The sequence below is a fragment of the Populus nigra genome, chromosome 17 (assembly GCF_951802175.1).
Source record: "Populus nigra chromosome 17, ddPopNigr1.1, whole genome shotgun sequence".
Taxonomy (NCBI): Eukaryota; Viridiplantae; Streptophyta; class Magnoliopsida; order Malpighiales; family Salicaceae; genus Populus; species Populus nigra.
The window spans coordinates 9,764,139-9,781,078 of NC_084868.1; the positions used below are offsets into that span (position 1 = coordinate 9,764,139).

A 16,940-nucleotide genomic window follows, 5' to 3' on the forward strand; every position below is an offset into this window, starting at 1 on the left:
TATTGTATGTTTTGGCCTATGGGCCTCACGGATTTGTTTTTGAAAGCCACGAATGACCCCAAAATATGTTTTACTAGTCAAAGTGAGCATGATCATATAAAGCTCTCCCCAAAGTCTTCACCCGCCAACGTGGGATATTACAATCCACCCCCTTTAAGGAGCCCGATGATCCCGTCGGCACCATGGGACAGCTAGTGAGTCAGGCTTTGATATCAAATGTAACACTTTACCCCACTAGGAAGATATTGTCCGTTTTAGCCTATGGACCTCATGAATTTGTTCTTGGTAACCACACCTAACTCCAAAACGCGTCTTACTAGTCAAGGTGAGCATGCTCATATAAAGCATTCCCCCAAGTTCTCACCCGTCGATGTGGAATATTATAGTTTGGATTTAAATTTTTTGTTTTTCAACATATTTAAGTGTGTTTTGAGGTTTATAAATAGATTTATAGAAGGTCTCAGGATGTTTTATGATGTTTTTAGGTGAAAACAATATTTGAAATAGGTTTTTGATGAGCATAAACTCAAATCAAAACTTGTTGAGCATCAAAGGTGGTTTTTGGTCGTTGAAAAGCCAACTAAAAGACGGGGTGTCATTTATTAGAGTGGCAACGAGTGTTTTGATATAAAAAATGGATAGATGATGTTTTTTATGCCCATTCAAATAAAAAAAATACAAACCAGCAAGGTGCATGGACTTGGCCTTCCAAGCCCAGGCACGATCAACCTGTTTTTCTTAGGCCATATGTGCATTGGCTGGAAAGCAAGGCCCAGGCCTCGTTTACCTATATATATATATCAATTTATTTGAATTGCATTTAAGCAATTATCTAGTTATTATGATATTTTTAAGAAGATTAGGGTTTTTTTATAGTGGTATTATCGATTACTTTATGAATAGTTATGTATTAGTCTAATATGTATAACTTTTAAAATAATTAGCTCATTAGTATTTAGTGAGAATAAAATATTTATTTTTTTATTTTTATATAATTTTTTCATATTTATTTTTCTTATATTTCTTCTCGATTAATAATTTTTTTAATTTTTTAATTGAAACTTGCTTTCACAATTACAATAAGTTATCTCTCTAGAAGCAATTTTTATCATATTTTTTTTTATCAAAATAGAAAATAAATTAAAAAAATAATAATATTGGGTTTTTAATTAAAAATATAGTTTGTTCCTTTTTTAGTGAAAATAATTATATTTTTGCAAAAGCATTTTCTAATTGTTGTTGTTTTTTATCCTATGAACCAAGATGATAACAAATATGAGTTAAAGCAATTTTTTTAACGTCAAAAACAAATATGAGCGTTGTTAATATCTTTTTATCATTAAAAAATTTTTAATTGCTAACTTAATAGTTGATACATGCGTTTAATAAAATAAATCATGAAATATATATACAAATAATGCTAACAAATCTAATAATTTCAACTAAAAATCTAGTTCGAAATTCAATATAAAAATACATATTAAGATATACCGTGGGAAGCTCTTTAAATTTTTTATTTAATTATACAACAATAAAAATATGTTTTTAAAAAATAAATAATTTCAACACCATCTAAAAAATATAGTTGAATCCCTCCTTTTGTTATTAATATATTCCTTTTAACAACAAAAAAACATATCTTTTTTTTCCATGCTTTCTTAATTTAATAAAAAAACAAATAGAATTAGATTAAATATAGATATTTTATTCTTAAAAAGCAACTTATTATCAAATTTACACATATCCTACTTATATATAATTATCCATAAAGCAATCAAGAATATTTCTATAATTTTTTTTCAATCTTCTTAAAAGCAACAACATTTTTTTTTATTAGGAGCATATTTTTCTAATAAAACGAGCAATAATTACAATAAAAGTTTGTTAAGAATTTAAGCTATTTGAAATAATTTGAAAAAATATATTTTTCAATTCTAAACTCAATTTTCTTATTAATGCATATCTTGATTAATTTAGTAAAATCCTTTTTTAATGGGAGATTGTCAAAGAAAGTTAAGAAAATATATATCAAAATAATATGTTTATATTTTGTATGTTATTGAAGGCTAAAAAAGTAATAATAAGTGATAAAATTATATCGAAAATCTATTTAAAAAATTTTAAAATCAAAATTTGATTTTAAGAAATATTCATGAGCAATTTATTATTATTATTATTATTATTATTATTATTAATTGATTGTAAATTGTTCCTATTTGTTTTGTTTTGACTTAAATTTATTTTTTTTTCAATTCTATCCCTCTATATTTGGTATCATTTTATTTTTATATTAAATTTGGCTCTCATTCTTTTAATTGCTATTTATTTTGTTTTGAAACTTTTTTTTTGTTAAGATATTTTTTTTAATTTCATCTCTTAATATTTTATTAATCTGATTTTGTTAATCAGGAAATTGAATTCATGATTTGTTAGGAAATTTTATCTCATTCTCATTTAATTTTTATTTTATTATCATATAAGATCATGAATTTCTTTTAAGAATATTAGAGAATATATTTCCATAAAATTGATAGTTTATTATTTATAATTAATTAATGCAATTTTTTTCAATTTATCTTATGTCATCCTCTATTTTTTATCATATTATTAAATTAACTAAATTTATTAAATGAAATCAAGTCAATAATACGAGTTTTAAATTTTTTTTACTTCTTTAAAATCCTACCATCACCTGAATATCATTTTTCTATATTACAAAAAAATTAATGTAACTCTAGCGGTATAATGCAGAATATCAATCTAGTTATAAACTAAAAATCTTGGAGACTTTGTATTTTAATTATGACAATGGAGATTTCATGATAAAAATAATTAATAATTAAAAATAAATACTATAGTCAGATGAAAGAGTTCTAAATACTTGTTAACAGGACTCAATCTGAAAATCAAAACTTACCTGCCAGGAGTCATCAAATTTAACCTTTATAAAAATACTAGCACGGCACATTTTCCATAATCGCTTGCCGATTGAGATCTAGTGCCCAGAAAAAATAACCGTATGGGGAGGACAATGTGGGCTAAAATTTAGAATCATTCTACGAAGGTCCATGGGATGTGAAAAATAACCTCGCGGTACAGTAGAATTCTGATAATCAAGCAGCACCGTACCTTTTCACAATTATAATCATCATGCTCCATTTACCAACTTCCATCAGATCGAATGCCTCCAATATCAATTGGCATGATCCTTCGGCAAATTACAGTCAATTAAGAACGGCAAATTCTGACACCATAAACGTAATGACAGAGCAGCGAGATTAACCAGGGTAGAGACTTTCCAAACTTCTCCAATTCTTCTACCCTTAAAAGTCACTGAAGCCACTCATCTGTCCTCCATCCAGAAACATCACTTGTCCTCCGAAAGGGAGAGAAGAGAGGCCATTGCTGCTCCATACTAAAGTGTGTCAAGGATGGAGTCCTTGACCAAATAGTTCAACAAAATAATATTTATAGGTAAACACCCTCGCATTGTTGGCAGTATCCAGAGTTCAAGTCCTACAGTCTACAGCCGAGCTTGGCAATGTTATCATAAGCAAACTAAAACGCCGGATTTCCAAATCAGCAGTTAAACTAAGAAAGGAAGGGTTTGGAATTCAAAGGGTGTAAAACAAAGGCCTACACTTGGGAGACACATTAACAAGGCAGTATCCCAAGACAACCAGACCCGTTTAGTTGAAAGAAGATTAGAGATAAACAACCAGCCATCAAAGGAAACCAAAAACCCAGCGAGTAAAGAGTAATGGAACTGAAGTTACTACATTGTTAACATTATAATGGAACTCCATACATAAAAAGAGTTACTCCTGCCGTCGTACACCAAACAAAACATAAGTATCATGTCTTGGCTGAAGATTTAAAACAAACAAAAGACAAAAATTGTCCGAAAATAACAAAACTCCCTTCCACCATTCTGAAAGAATTCCTCAACGGTTGGCCTTGGCAACTCTTTCAATCTCATCTTTTTTCTTAATGGCATAGCTGAAGATATATATATATAAAAAAAACTACTCAATAATGGCATAGCTGAAGGAAAAAAAACTACTCGGTAAAAATATAGAAAAGCAATTATCAAAGAAAAAACAATCAAGGAGAAAGGAAAAACACCTGTTTGAGGAACCCTTGGCTGCATTGATAAGTTCATCAGCCAAGCATTCAGCTATGGTCTTGATGTTCCTGAAAGCTGCCTCACGAGCACCAGTGGTAAGGAGATACAAGGCCTGGTTTACACGCCTAAGAGGTGAAATATCAACAGCCTGACGTCTGACAACACCAGCTGAGCCAATACGAGTGGCATCTTCACGAGGCCCACTGTTATAAACCAACAAAAAAGTTGTGAGATGAACAGAAAGGGAGCAATAACAGAAAAATACCATGTCAAGATAAGAACACAATAAATACTAATCTTCCGCTGATAACTAACAGTTACCAATCTATAAGAAAAAAAACTATGTACTTGATCACAGACCTGTTGACCACAGCATCAACAATAACTTGGATTGGGTTCTGATCAGTCAAAAGATGAATGATCTCCATGGCATGTTTGACAATGGTCACAGCCTTCAATTTTTTCCCATTGTTTCTGCCGTGCATCTGAAGAGAGTTTGTGAGCCTCTCAACAATTGGGCACTGGGCCTTCCTGAAACGCTTGACAGAGTATCTTCCAGCTGTATGGGGGACATATGTTGCGTGCTTAACTTGGACTCCGACATAGTCAGCAAGAGAAATGTCATTTACCTGACCACCAAAATCAAATCACACCAAATCCAAATTTAAGGAGTAGCATTATACAGCCCAATAATTTATAAGGCAATTTCTAAGATGTTTAATCTATCAATTTCAGAGATCCCAATGGCACCCATCAGTTCCAAATATCATGAATGAATTAGCCATCAACTTAAGACGCAACTGCTGATCAGAATGACCGAGACTAACTACTTGACAAACAAAGCCATGAAATAGACAAGAGATTTTCAAGACAATGAAAATATGTACACTTCAGACCCAATTAGCTACAAAAACAACTAACCCACAGGAACCATCATCACTAATTAAAAGCCAACCAACTTCACCTGCCGCTCTACACACCATAAAAACCACAAAAACGTTACATGATTCCCCAACTATGAAAACTTTTAGTACAATTGTTTTATTTAATCTCATCAGTCTACCAAGGATTCTTCTATTAATCCAATACACAAGAAGAGAAAAGCAAAAACAATAGAAAACAAACACAAATCTCTTCAAATTTTACTACTTAATAGATCACATTCACTAGGAAGTAAGCCCAACACGACCAAACATTCAAATCCTAGAAAAGATGATTGAAATATAATTACTTAATAAAGCAACCACGAATCGAATTACAGATCAGTTAATGGTGAGCCTATTAGGGAAAAGGGAAGGAAAAATACATTAATATCATCGAAAGACCAACGATTGAAGAGCTTGACATCGTAGATAGCCTGATTAGCTTCTGGGTTTGGTGGAGCCACCACAGCTGCTGCCATCTTTGCTGGTTACCTGCACAAACAAAAACGTTCATAGAGGAAACGCTGTTTGTTATATTTTAAGAGATAGAGAAAGAGACTGAGTTGCAGACCTGGAAATCGAAGAGATAGAGAGGCAAGCGGCACTGAGCTCTCGGTGCTGGGGATTACAGAAAAGTTAGAACGACCAAGGCTTTTAGGTATATATAGCGGCTTCGAAATGGAATTAGGGTTTTGGTCAGACGTGAAAGCGGGTGTGGGTTGAGGTATCTTGGGCTCTAGCTTGTTGGGCTTCTTCTTTTTATTTAATTAACTGCTTTAGTTATTTAAGCTTAGTAATTAATATCAAAGAAAGATAACATTTCAATATTGATAAATGAGGTGAAGGTGCGGAAAGAGAGGGATTCGAACTCTCTGTAAACCAAAGTCTACGTAATGTTCCAGTGCTATCCCTTAAATCACCCCGGGTAAAATGGAAAAACCCCTACATCAAGAATTGAACTTTCAACATAAAAATCACCCGTCAGCCATGTGGAATTATGTTCACTTAAAACAAATATTATTTATTGGTTTATTGGCTTGTGCTCTACTTCTTATCAATTAAATTTTTTAAAAAAAGTAAATAAAATATTAAAAACAATAAAAAAATTTTGACAGTATTGTTAAAACTGACATAATAGGTAATAAGTCAATCTTGAAATCTCTTAACCTAACTCTTTGCTTAACTCCGGTTTTAAATTACATCATGCGTAAGTTAACCCGAATTAAATTGATTGATTTCATGGATCAAAATACAATCTTAATAACTAGTAAAAATATGACTTAGATAAAGATGATAATTTTTTTCACAAAAAACTATTAAGGTTATGACAAATTACATTGATCTTAGACCCAAGCAAATCGTTTCATGGACTCCATTGAATTTTATAATTTGTTTTTTATAAAATATTTTTTAATTATATCGTAAAAATATATGGTAAAAAAATTAAGCATCAACGTTAAAATAAAAACTTACTTGAGACATTGATAACCTTAAAGAAAGCAAAAAAATAATTTATGTAGTTTATTTTACAATCGTCCATTATTAAAAGATAAAATCGAGAGAAAACTATTAAAAATAATTAACGAACCAAAAACCAAAAAACATATCCGGTCAGTGGGTGAACTTGTTAAACCTATGAATCGGGTACTCAAGGTTAACACGCTAAACATGTGAATCAAGTTATAGATTAAAGTAGGATTATAATTTTTTTTTTAATATATGATCACAAAATAAAACACCAACTTAATATTGAGATGCTGTAAAAAATTAAGTGACAAATGAATATCAAAATATTTAACATCGCTACATGAGTAATTTACTTTGTAGTGTTTAATGAATTTCTTTATCAAAATAAAATTTGTAATAGATATTGTCACGCACATAAAATTTATTGAATAAAAACAAAAATGCAATGTTGCACACATAAAAAATCTTATACAAAAATCAATATTAAGAAAAAAACAAATATAAACCATATAAAATTAAAAAAAAAATCATCACAAACTAATTAAAACATAAACCCAAATTTTATTTGTAAAAAAAATAAACTAATGCACTATTTAAAAAAAATTGAAAAAACAAAATCAAGTTAGACCCAAGCACACAGGCCTATATTCTTTTTATGTTTAATGGGGGTAGATGACACGTGTATCTAGAAAAAAAAAGAACGTGTCGCCTACATCAATAAACAACGCGTCGTCTATTCATCTCAAAACAATGGAAAAAAAAACAGGGTCTTTTGTTTTTTACCCAAAACCTTATTTTCAACCTATTTTTGGTCTAAAGCAGTTAAAAAACATTCTAAAGACCTTTTTAAATCAATTAATGGCCATGGAAAACATAAAAAAAAACACCTTAAAATATAACCATGTGATATTAAAAAAACCGTTTTGATGGCTAGATTCCTCGCCAATGAACATTTTCCCTCTCCAAGCTAAAAAAAGACTGAAAAATGAGTAAAATGAAGTTTGATATCAAAATTAAATATCCGCTCTTTCTTTCAATCCAACTTTTTTTTTTAAAAAAAACATGCAATTAAACTTTAATTTGATCTCAAAAGGGCTTAATTGTTTAAAAAAATTTGAAAATTTTTAAAGACTGCATTGTTATAATCCACAAAAAAATGTAATGTAATAGAATGAACTATTTTTCTAAACAGCAAAAACACTAAATGTTTTAACTTTATGTATAATAATAAACCAAGGAAAAATCATCCAGCTCCTCAAGCACTGGGCCACACATGTACTCAATGTTCTTTTACGCCTAGTTTTCTTATATAAGCAAATAATTTATTTATTTATTTTTAAAAAAGCTAGGCAACTCTAAAATCCAGTCACCTGTGAAAGAAGAAAATAAAACTTTCAAACCCTAAAACCCATTTTTTTTAAAACCATTTTATTCAAAAACACACAGAACATCCCACCCGAATACTATCATTTATAGCCATAAAAAAAAAAACCCAAAAAACTGTTATAAAAATCAAAACTCAACTCTATCCCAAAAAATTTTCAAGACTTTAATAGATGCATCAAATAACACCTCAATCCAATTCAATTAGCAATCTTTTTCATGGCTGAATCGTTATTAGCTGATGATTTTACCTCTTTTCTCTAAAAATTCGAAGAATTTCTGTCTTCTCTCCTACCAAGGCATGAGAAATAAGAAAAATAAGATATCGAACCAGCTGAAATTTGCTTCAGAATAGGCTGGCCATTATTTTTCTGACTTTAATATTTTGGTCCCTTATCTTTTAATGTCTTTTTTTAATAATATTTGACAAAATAGAAATCAATTCAGTTTAGAAGAATGAAATTAAAGAAAAAAAATTGATGACCAAAACAAATAAATTTACAGTGATTGTCATCGGCGTTTTAGTATATGTTATAATAATTATAATAAATAAACCGCCTAAATCAATCTCTCTACAACAGGATCATGCGCATCTTAAACAAAAAGTTCAACCACTCAAACTCTAAAGAATCACAGAACCACAAAAATGGCTCTCAAGGAACAAGGAACGGGGTTGAAAGGAGAATAAACTGCAACAATACTTTTTACTGCATCAAGCAAGCAGAGTAGTGCGACAAAGGCACATTGGACCCATATATCCCACCAACAAGGCAAAATTCCTCAGCAAGGTCAGTGCATTGAAAACAATAAACAGAAAATACTCTGAAGCAAGAAAAAAAACATCAGGGAGCAACTCAAGAACCAAACTTTCAAGTCTTTTGACATAAACCACACAGAAAATACTTCTATATTTCAATTAAAAGAAAGCTCATGGCGCCATTGGCAGATCAGCGGAGTCTCCTTGCCTCTCTTTCAGACTCAAGCAAAGTGAGGACATCCCCTTCTCTCACGGGTCCCTTCACATTCCTCATGATGAATCGATTTGGATCATCAAGAAACTTGACTCTAACCTGAGTCACCTGCCCCCTCGATCCAGTCCTACCCATAATTTTCATCACAACCGCATGCTTAATCTGAGAATCCATCCTGCAAGAAACCAGGAGTTAGGCTAAGAGGACCAAACTTGTACAAGGCAAAAATCCAGCTCAATGTTCATTACCGGATTACATCCACCAGATAGAACAACAGTAAAGCAATGAGTTCATAAAGAGCAACAACAAATTCCCATTGATAAAATAATTAAAAGGGAAGCAATCAAATCATCAGCCAACACAAAAAAACCCAAATCCAGCATATGCCATGTAACATCGGCCATCCGATGTTACGAAAGACATGTCTAACTATCAAGCTAGAACCACAACCTAAATTTCTTTTGTAAATATAAAGCATATAATCCATCTAATACAGTATGCATGGCATTACTCTTTGCCCCGCACAACAACAGTAACAACAACAACAAAAAATGAAAACTCAATTCATATAAAGCACCTTGAGATTTTTTCCTACAGAATTTCCCAGAAATCAAACAGACCTAACTGGTTTATATGTATTTTCCCAGTAAAACATACGATACCTTAAAAACAAAAGAGAGAAGTGAATAACAAGATTAATTCACTAAATCGTAAATACATGAACAAGAGATCGATTGACGTAGATACTTCAGGGGATCTACTGTGATCAAACCAGTCATCAACAAAGATTTAATGGCTAAAAAATACAAGAAATAATGTAAGGAACCGCGGAGAAGAGAACCTGAGAGGAACGCAGCAGCCGCCTGTAGCTGGTTTTCTGGTTCTTGCAAAGTGGAAGGCAGAAAATACGAATGCCTAGAGTTAGGGTTGTGTTAAGAAGAGTAGGCTTAGTTTGGGGTATTTATGTAATTAGGAATTTAGGTTTAATAAATTGTTCAAAAATACCGATTCACAAAACGAAAAGAGAAAATGGACAGTAGACCTGTGCTACAGGAATATTGAGTTTCGTTATGGATTAAATTTGTGTATGATATTTTAATGTGTGATATTTTTAAAAATATTTGTTTTATTAAAAATATATTAAAATAATATTTTTTAAATTTTATTATTAATATATCAAAATTTATTTAAAAATATTTTTTTAAATAAAAAATAATTTTAAATTTTTTTAAAAAATATGAGATATGACACAAAAGCAAGCTCTCACTAGGTTCACTGACACCAATACATGAGAAGCTTCGATTCAAGACAAGCATCGAACTAGCTGGCCTTAGAAATTATTTTTTGAGTTTCTCATGCTATAACTACTAGCTATTTACTAGAAGTGGGAAAAAAAATTAAAAATATAAGAAAATTAAAAAGAAAGAACTGAAAATACTTAACAGTGAAAAAAAAATTAATTAAAATTTTGAAAAAATTGATCGGTTCGGTTCAGTTTTATAAGCTTGAAACCGAAAAAATCGGGTCAAACCGAAAAAACTGAGCTAAATAAAAAAACTGAGTCAAACCGGTTTTTGTCAAAAAAACTGAACCAAACCGAAACCAGTTGGTTTGAACCGGTTTTGGTTTGGTTTTTTTAAAAAAGTTTTGGTTTAATTTTTTTTTATGAAAACCGAACCGAATCGAAAATAATCACCTTTTATATTTACCATTTAAAAAATAAATAAAAACATACAAAACATGAGAGAGAAAATTAAAAAAATAAAATTTTTTAATAGGAAAGGGAATGTTGTCACTTTTTAGAGGATAAAATGTGATTTTTTCTTTTTCTAGTTACAATTTAAGCACCATATATATATTTTTTCGTTATAAACTCTCTTTATTGATTCAGATGTTAAATCTTTTTTCTTATTATGAGCATTATGTAATCTTGTATAAAAATAATTTATTTAAGCATGGTAGTTCTAAACCAACAAATGCAATATCAGTGATGATAATTTAGCTCAAAGTGAAGGTAAAATGAAAAGTTTTACAGACCCAATCCAAATTGCTTACAATATTTACAAGTCGAGAAACTTGCTTTATCTTTATATATATATATATATATATAGAATTTGTAATGATTTAAAAGATGTGGAATTAGAATACAGAAATCCAGTAAATATATATATTGGCATGTGACAAACATTTTAGTGCTTCATTGTTCATTACTCTCTCTATTACAAAAATGAAAAACATTATAACTGTTTATATGTTTTTACAAAAATAAAAAGTGAATCACATGGTTATAATGGTTTAATAACAATGCGTCTAATTTTGATTAGGTCTGGTTTAATAACTATGCAAATTAATTTGTTTATCAGTTTCATTCTTCAATATTTTAGTTGATTTTGAATTGATTTTCATAATTTGTTTTGGTTTACTTTTTACGAGGTTATCATAATTTTAAACAAACATCTTGATCTCTTATTGATGTTCAATTTTACGAGCGTCTAATTTTATTATCTTATCATAAGTAAAAAATGATTTTTAAAATTTTTTTTATTGAATCTAGTGGAGTTCATGATCCGGATTGCGGGTTTAATAGGTCAAGTCACAAAGCCAATGTCAATCTAATATGTAATTATCTCATTATTAAAAAGTATCATCTTGAAATTTTTTTATAGTCAGGTTATGATTTTTACTTGTTGTTTGGTTTGTCTTTAAATCCATAAAATCAACTGAATTATATCATGATAATTCCCATAATATTAAATAATTACATCATGTTTAATTACAACATTAAATAATTCTGAAGCCTAAACATTATTTTATAGAATATTTTTTAATCCAGCCATCAGTATAAAGCTGTCCAATAAACTAGTTAACTTCTATTCAAGCGAGTGGCAATAGAAAATTTAGAAGAACTTATTTTCAGAGAGGAGTTGAGTACCATGAAAATCAAAAAGTAGACGCTCACGCGAGCCACGGAAAGAAGGGAAGAGATCCGGAAATCGAAGTAAATCCAATGTAATAATCCTGTTGAAACATGCCACTAAGGTGACAACGAAAGAAGAAGGAAAACAACAGGTGTCTTAGGAGCAGATGAAGCAAGAGCAAAAAATAAGTTTTTGGGCAAGCAAAATAAATGAAAAATTACAATTGAAGAAACTGAGAAGAAAAAAAAGGCAATTATCTTTGAAGTAAATGTGAACTTTATTTTTATTAATTTTCAGTTCCTGAAAATTAAGTGAGATAGAAAGTCATCATAAAAGAATGAGAAGGGAGAATTTATCCAACCAATCATGTTTTATTCATTAAAAAATATCGATTATGATGTTAATAAATTCATTTAAAAAAAAAAGAGTTCAATAAAGATGACGGTTTTGCATTTAACCAAACTATAAAAAGTACTATATCGGAACTCGTCGGACACGGTGATTTTCTGCAGCTCTTTTGCTTGAAAGGGCTGATCTCAGGATTCCCAGGTTCAGTTTTGTTGTGTGGTCCCGCACCATGTGATGGTGGGACCACCACATTAATTGTCAAGAGACATGTTGTCTCTTGGAATTTAAATTAATGTGGGTCGGGTACTGTAGTAGCAGCAGCTATTTTGAACAAGAGAGGAGAAGAAAATCGAGAGAAAGAAAGAAGAGGAGGCAGCAGAGCAGTCTGTCTTCTTTCTTCGATTTCCAGTTCGTTCACCGTTGGATCGGGCTGAGATTTTGACAGCAGCTTCTAGACACGTTCCTCTTCATTCTGAACGGTTGGATTGAAGATTGGTGGTGTGGAAGCTGGTCATTTTGACAGAAAACGGGGCTGTCAGTGTTGTGAGCTTTTCTCTAACATTACTCTCTTTAATCTTGTTATAATCCGAGAATAAGTAGTTCTTGATGATATATATGTTGTAGCCCTTAGTTGAATATGAGGAAGAACAATTGTGAACCCATTATTTGTGATAGTGGAAGTTTTTAGGTGGACTCCGGTCCCGTGGTTTTTCCCGCATCGGGTTTTCCACGTAAAAATCTTGGTGTTGATTTGTGTGATTATTTGCATTATATTTGTTCATTGTTTGATTCTGTTTTTACTGCACAAAGAGGGAAAAAGGATTGGGACTTGTGAATTGTGAATTGTATTCCGCTGAATTGATCCGGTTAATTGTCCCGAGTTTTCCCAACAAAGTGGTATCAGAGCATTTGGTTGTGTAGATTGAGTTCTTGTGCAGTTAAAATGGAAAAGGAAGATTCGGGCATGATAAAGCTCACTTCCTCAAATTATTTTCTGTGGAAAACAATGATGGAGGATCACTTATATTGCAATGATTTGGCTTTGCCGATTGAATGTAAAGGAATAAAGCCTGATGACATGGATGATGCAAAATGGAATGGACTAAATAGAAAGGCTACCGCTAATGTTAGAAAATGGGTATCTTCTAAGTCCATTAATCATATTTCTCAAGAACATGACTGCTATACAGTGTGGAAGATGTTGGAAGAAACATTTGCCAAGGAGAGTGCACAAAACAAGGTTTTTGTAATTAGAGACCTTGTGAATTTGAAGTATAGAGATGGTGAAGATGCTTCAGTGCATATAAATGTATTCCAAGGGTTCTTGAATCAGCTGTCATTGATGAACCTTGAGTTAGCCGATGAAATGCAAGCATTAATCCTATTGAGTTCATTGCCGGATAGTTGGGAGACTTTGGTAGTGTCACTTAGCAATTCTACTCCGAATGGAAAGCTCACTTTGAAAACAGTGAAGGATTGTATCCTCAATGAAGAGAAGAGGAGGAAAGGGACAAGCACTTCCGAGTCTCATGCACTTGTTACAGAAAGTCGAGGGAGAAGTCAAAGCAGGTTCTCTCACGGCAAGCAAGATGGAGAATCCAGCAATAGAAAAGGCAAATGGAAGCCAAGAGGAAGATCTCAGTCAAGGAAGGGTTTTAAGTGTTATTACTGTGACAAGCCTGGGCATATGCAAAAAGATTGCAGAAAGTATAAAAGAGATAAAAAGGGTAGAGATGAAGACAAGAATGAAGAGAATGGTACAGCTGCAGTTGTATCTGATGGTGATGTTGCCATTGTGTGTGATGATGGCTGTGTTAATCTTGCATGTCAAGATACCACCTGGGTTGCAGATTCAGCAGCTTCTTACCATGTTACACCTCGACGTGATTTTTACACATCCTACACTGCTGGTGACTTTGGTCAAGTTAGGATGGGAAATCAAGGGATGACCAGTGTTGTGGGCATTGGAGACATTTGGTTGGAAACCAATACTGGGTGCAAGTTGCTACTCAAAGATGTTAGGCATGTGCCTGATATGCGCCTACATTTGATCTCTACTGGTACTCTTGATGAAGAAGGCTATCACAGTTACTTTGGAGATGGTAAATGGAAGCTCTCCAGAAATTCCCTAATTATTGCTAAAGGGAAGAAGATGGGTCTCTACATGTCACAAGCCAAGGTGATCAAAGGGGAGGTGAATGCAATTGAAGATTGCTCTACTGATCTATGGCATAAGCGGCTTGGACATTTGAGTGAGAAAGGCCTTGGCATCCTTGCCAAGAAGAACTACCTTCCTTTAAAAGGTATGAACTTGAACACATGTACTCATTGTTTAGTTGGTAAACAACATAGAGTTGCATTTCAAAGATCACCTTCACATAGAAGGTCACATGTTCTTGATTTAGTTCATACTGATGTTTGCTCAATGATTGATAAGTCTCTTGGAGGTGCATTGTACTTTGTTAGTTTTATTGATGATCACTCCAGGAAGATTTGGGCCACTTGTTTGAAATCCAAAGATCAGGTGCTTGATGTCTTTAAGGACTTCCATGCCAGAGTTGAAAGAGAAACTGGTAGAAAGCTGAAATGTGTTCGAGCAGATAATGGTGGTGAATACAGGGGTCCTTTTGAGAAGTACTGCAGGGAACATGGCATCAAGTTAGAGAAGACAGTTCCTAAGACTCCACAGCAGAATGGAGTGGCTGAGAGAATGAACAGAACAATTGTTGAAAGAATTAGATGTATGCTCTCTCATGCAAAGCTGCCTAAGTCCTTTTGGGGCGAGGCAATGAAGACTGCAGTTGCCATGATCAACCTTTCTCCATCAGTTCCTCTTGAGTTTGATGTTCCAGATAGAGTTTGGAAAGGAAAGGATGTTTCCTATGCACACTTGAGAGTGTTTGGATGCAGAGCATTTGTACATGTTCCAAGGGATGAAAGGTCTAAGCTTGATAGCAAGACAAAGCAGTGTATTTTCTTGGGCTCTGAAGATGATGAGTTTGGTTATAGGTTGTGGGATCCAAAGGAGAAGAAAATTGTGAGAAGCAGAGATGTTATCTTCTTTGAAGATCAAACCATTGAAGACTTTGAACTGAAGGAGAAAACAGAGTCTACTACTTTTATTCCATCTAATTCAAATTCAGCACCTACTCCACAATTATCTTTGATGCCTGCTAATCATGGGGGAGACTTGCAAAATGATGAAAATGGTGGTTTTCTTAATGAGCCATTAGTTGGTGATCCTGAATCAGCTAATGATGATATTGATGTTATTCCTGAACAGGTTATGCAGGAAGCTCCAGATGAGCCACAATTGAGGAGGTCAACTAGACCTCGCCAACCTTCCACCAAATACTCTCCTCATGAGTATGTGCTGGTTACTGACGGGGGAGAGCCAGAATGCTTTGATGAAGCTATGTCACATGAGAAGAAAAGTGAGTGGTTGAAAGCAATGCAAGAAGAGATGAAATCCTTGCATGAAAATCATACATTTGATTTAGTGAAGCTTCCTAAAGGTAAGAGAGCACTCAAAAACAAATGGGTGTTCAGGTTGAAGATTGATGAACATTGCTCACAGCCAAGGTACAAGGCAAGATTGGTTGTGAAAGGTTTCAGTCAGAAGAAGGGTATTGATTTTGAAGAAATCTTTTCACCAGTGGTCAAGATGTCTTCAATCCGAGTTGTGCTTGGCTTAGCTGCTAGTTTGAACCTTGAAGTTGAGCAACTTGATGTGAAAACTGCCTTTCTCCATGGTGATTTAGATGAGGAGATCTACATGGAACAGCCTGAAGGGTTTGAAGCAAAAGGTAAAGAGCAGCTAGTTTGCAAGTTGAAAAAGAGCTTATATGGGTTAAAGCAAGCTCCAAGACAATGGTACAAGAAGTTTGATTCTTTTATGGTGGATCATGGTTATGACAGGACCACTTCTGATCATTGTGTATTTATGAAAAGGTTTCCAGATGGAAACTTTATTATTCTCCTGTTGTATGTGGATGATATGTTGATTGTTGGCCATGATGCTAAGAAGATTCAGATGTTGAAGGAAGAGTTAAGCAAGTCTTTTGCAATGAAAGACTTAGGACCGGCAAAACAGATTCTTGGCATGAAGATCACACGTGACAGGAAGAAGGAGAAACTTTGGCTATCTCAGGAGAGATATGTCCAAAAGGTACTTGAGAGATTCAACATGAGCAACTCCAAACCGGTTTGTTCTCCACTTGCAAGCCACTTTAAATTAAGTTCTAAGCAGTGTCCTTCAAGTGATGAAGAAAGAGATGAAATGGAAAAGGTTCCTTATGCATCCGCAGTTGGTAGCTTGATGTATGCCATGGTTTGCACAAGGCCGGATATAGCTCATGCAGTTGGTGTGGTTAGTCGGTTCCTCTCCAATCCTGGTAAAGAACACTGGTCAGCAGTGAAATGGATACTCAGGTATCTCAAAGGTACTTCCAGTTTCAGCTTATGTTTTGGTAATGATAAACCTGTGTTGGATGGATACACAGATGCAGATATGGCTGGTGATGTTGATTCTAGAAAGTCCACATCAGGATACTTGATGAAGTTTGCAGGGGGAGCAGTCTCATGGCAATCAAGGTTGCAAAAATGTGTGGCATTATCCACTACAGAGGCTGAATATATTGCTCTTACTGAAGGGGGCAAAGAGTTGTTATGGATGAAGAAGTTCTTACATGAACTTGGCCTAGTTCAAGAGAACTTTGTGTTGCACTGTGATAGTCAAAGTGCAATCCATCTCAGTAAGCATCCTACTTTTCACTCTCGGTCAAAGCACATTGAGGTTAGATAT

At 33.1% G+C, this 16,940-nt stretch overlaps 2 protein-coding genes across 3 annotated transcripts; both read right to left on the reverse strand.

Annotated features, from left to right (window-relative positions):
* Positions 1-3,751: 3,751 nt before the first annotated feature.
* Positions 3,752-5,770, reverse strand: LOC133677720 (small ribosomal subunit protein uS7). 2 transcript variants are annotated; one of them, XM_062099852.1, is made up of 5 exons: positions 5,621-5,770; positions 5,433-5,541; positions 4,487-4,755; positions 4,126-4,329; positions 3,752-3,999 (listed from the first exon to the last, which is right to left on the reverse strand). In XM_062099852.1, the coding sequence occupies exons 2-5, from the start codon at positions 5,526-5,528 to the stop codon at positions 3,945-3,947; spliced, it is 624 nt and encodes a 207-aa protein (XP_061955836.1). In that variant the 5' UTR covers positions 5,529-5,541; positions 5,621-5,770; the 3' UTR covers positions 3,752-3,944. The 2 variants fall into 2 exon arrangements, with proteins under 2 accessions (XP_061955836.1, XP_061955837.1); XM_062099853.1 differs by lacking the exon at positions 3,752-3,999 and adding an exon at positions 4,011-4,044.
* A 2,802-nt stretch (positions 5,771-8,572) lies between these two features.
* Positions 8,573-9,845, reverse strand: LOC133676764 (small ribosomal subunit protein eS28x-like). Its single transcript, XM_062098497.1, has 2 exons — positions 9,712-9,845; positions 8,573-9,045 (listed from the first exon to the last, which is right to left on the reverse strand). The coding sequence occupies exon 2, from the start codon at positions 9,042-9,044 to the stop codon at positions 8,847-8,849; it is 198 nt and encodes a 65-aa protein (XP_061954481.1). The 5' UTR covers position 9,045; positions 9,712-9,845; the 3' UTR covers positions 8,573-8,846.
* Between the last annotated feature and the right edge of the window lie 7,095 nt (positions 9,846-16,940).

What these genes read in the sequence shown, in the direction of transcription:
- LOC133677720 (XM_062099852.1), bottom strand. Translation starts at nt 5,528, where the DNA reads ATGGCAGCAGCTGTGGTGGCTCCACCAAACCCAGAAGCTAATCAGGCT. An exon ending in GTTGATGCTGTGGTCAACAG is followed by an intron (nt 4,330 to 4,486) that starts GTCTGTGATCAA and finishes GGTTTATAACAG; the next exon opens with TGGGCCTCGTGAAGATGCCA. An exon ending in GCCAAGGGTTCCTCAAACAG is followed by an intron (nt 4,000 to 4,125) that starts GTGTTTTTCCTT and finishes ATATATCTTCAG; the next exon opens with CTATGCCATTAAGAAAAAAG.
- LOC133676764 (XM_062098497.1), bottom strand. Translation starts at nt 9,044, where the DNA reads ATGGATTCTCAGATTAAGCATGCGGTTGTGATGAAAATTATGGGTAGG.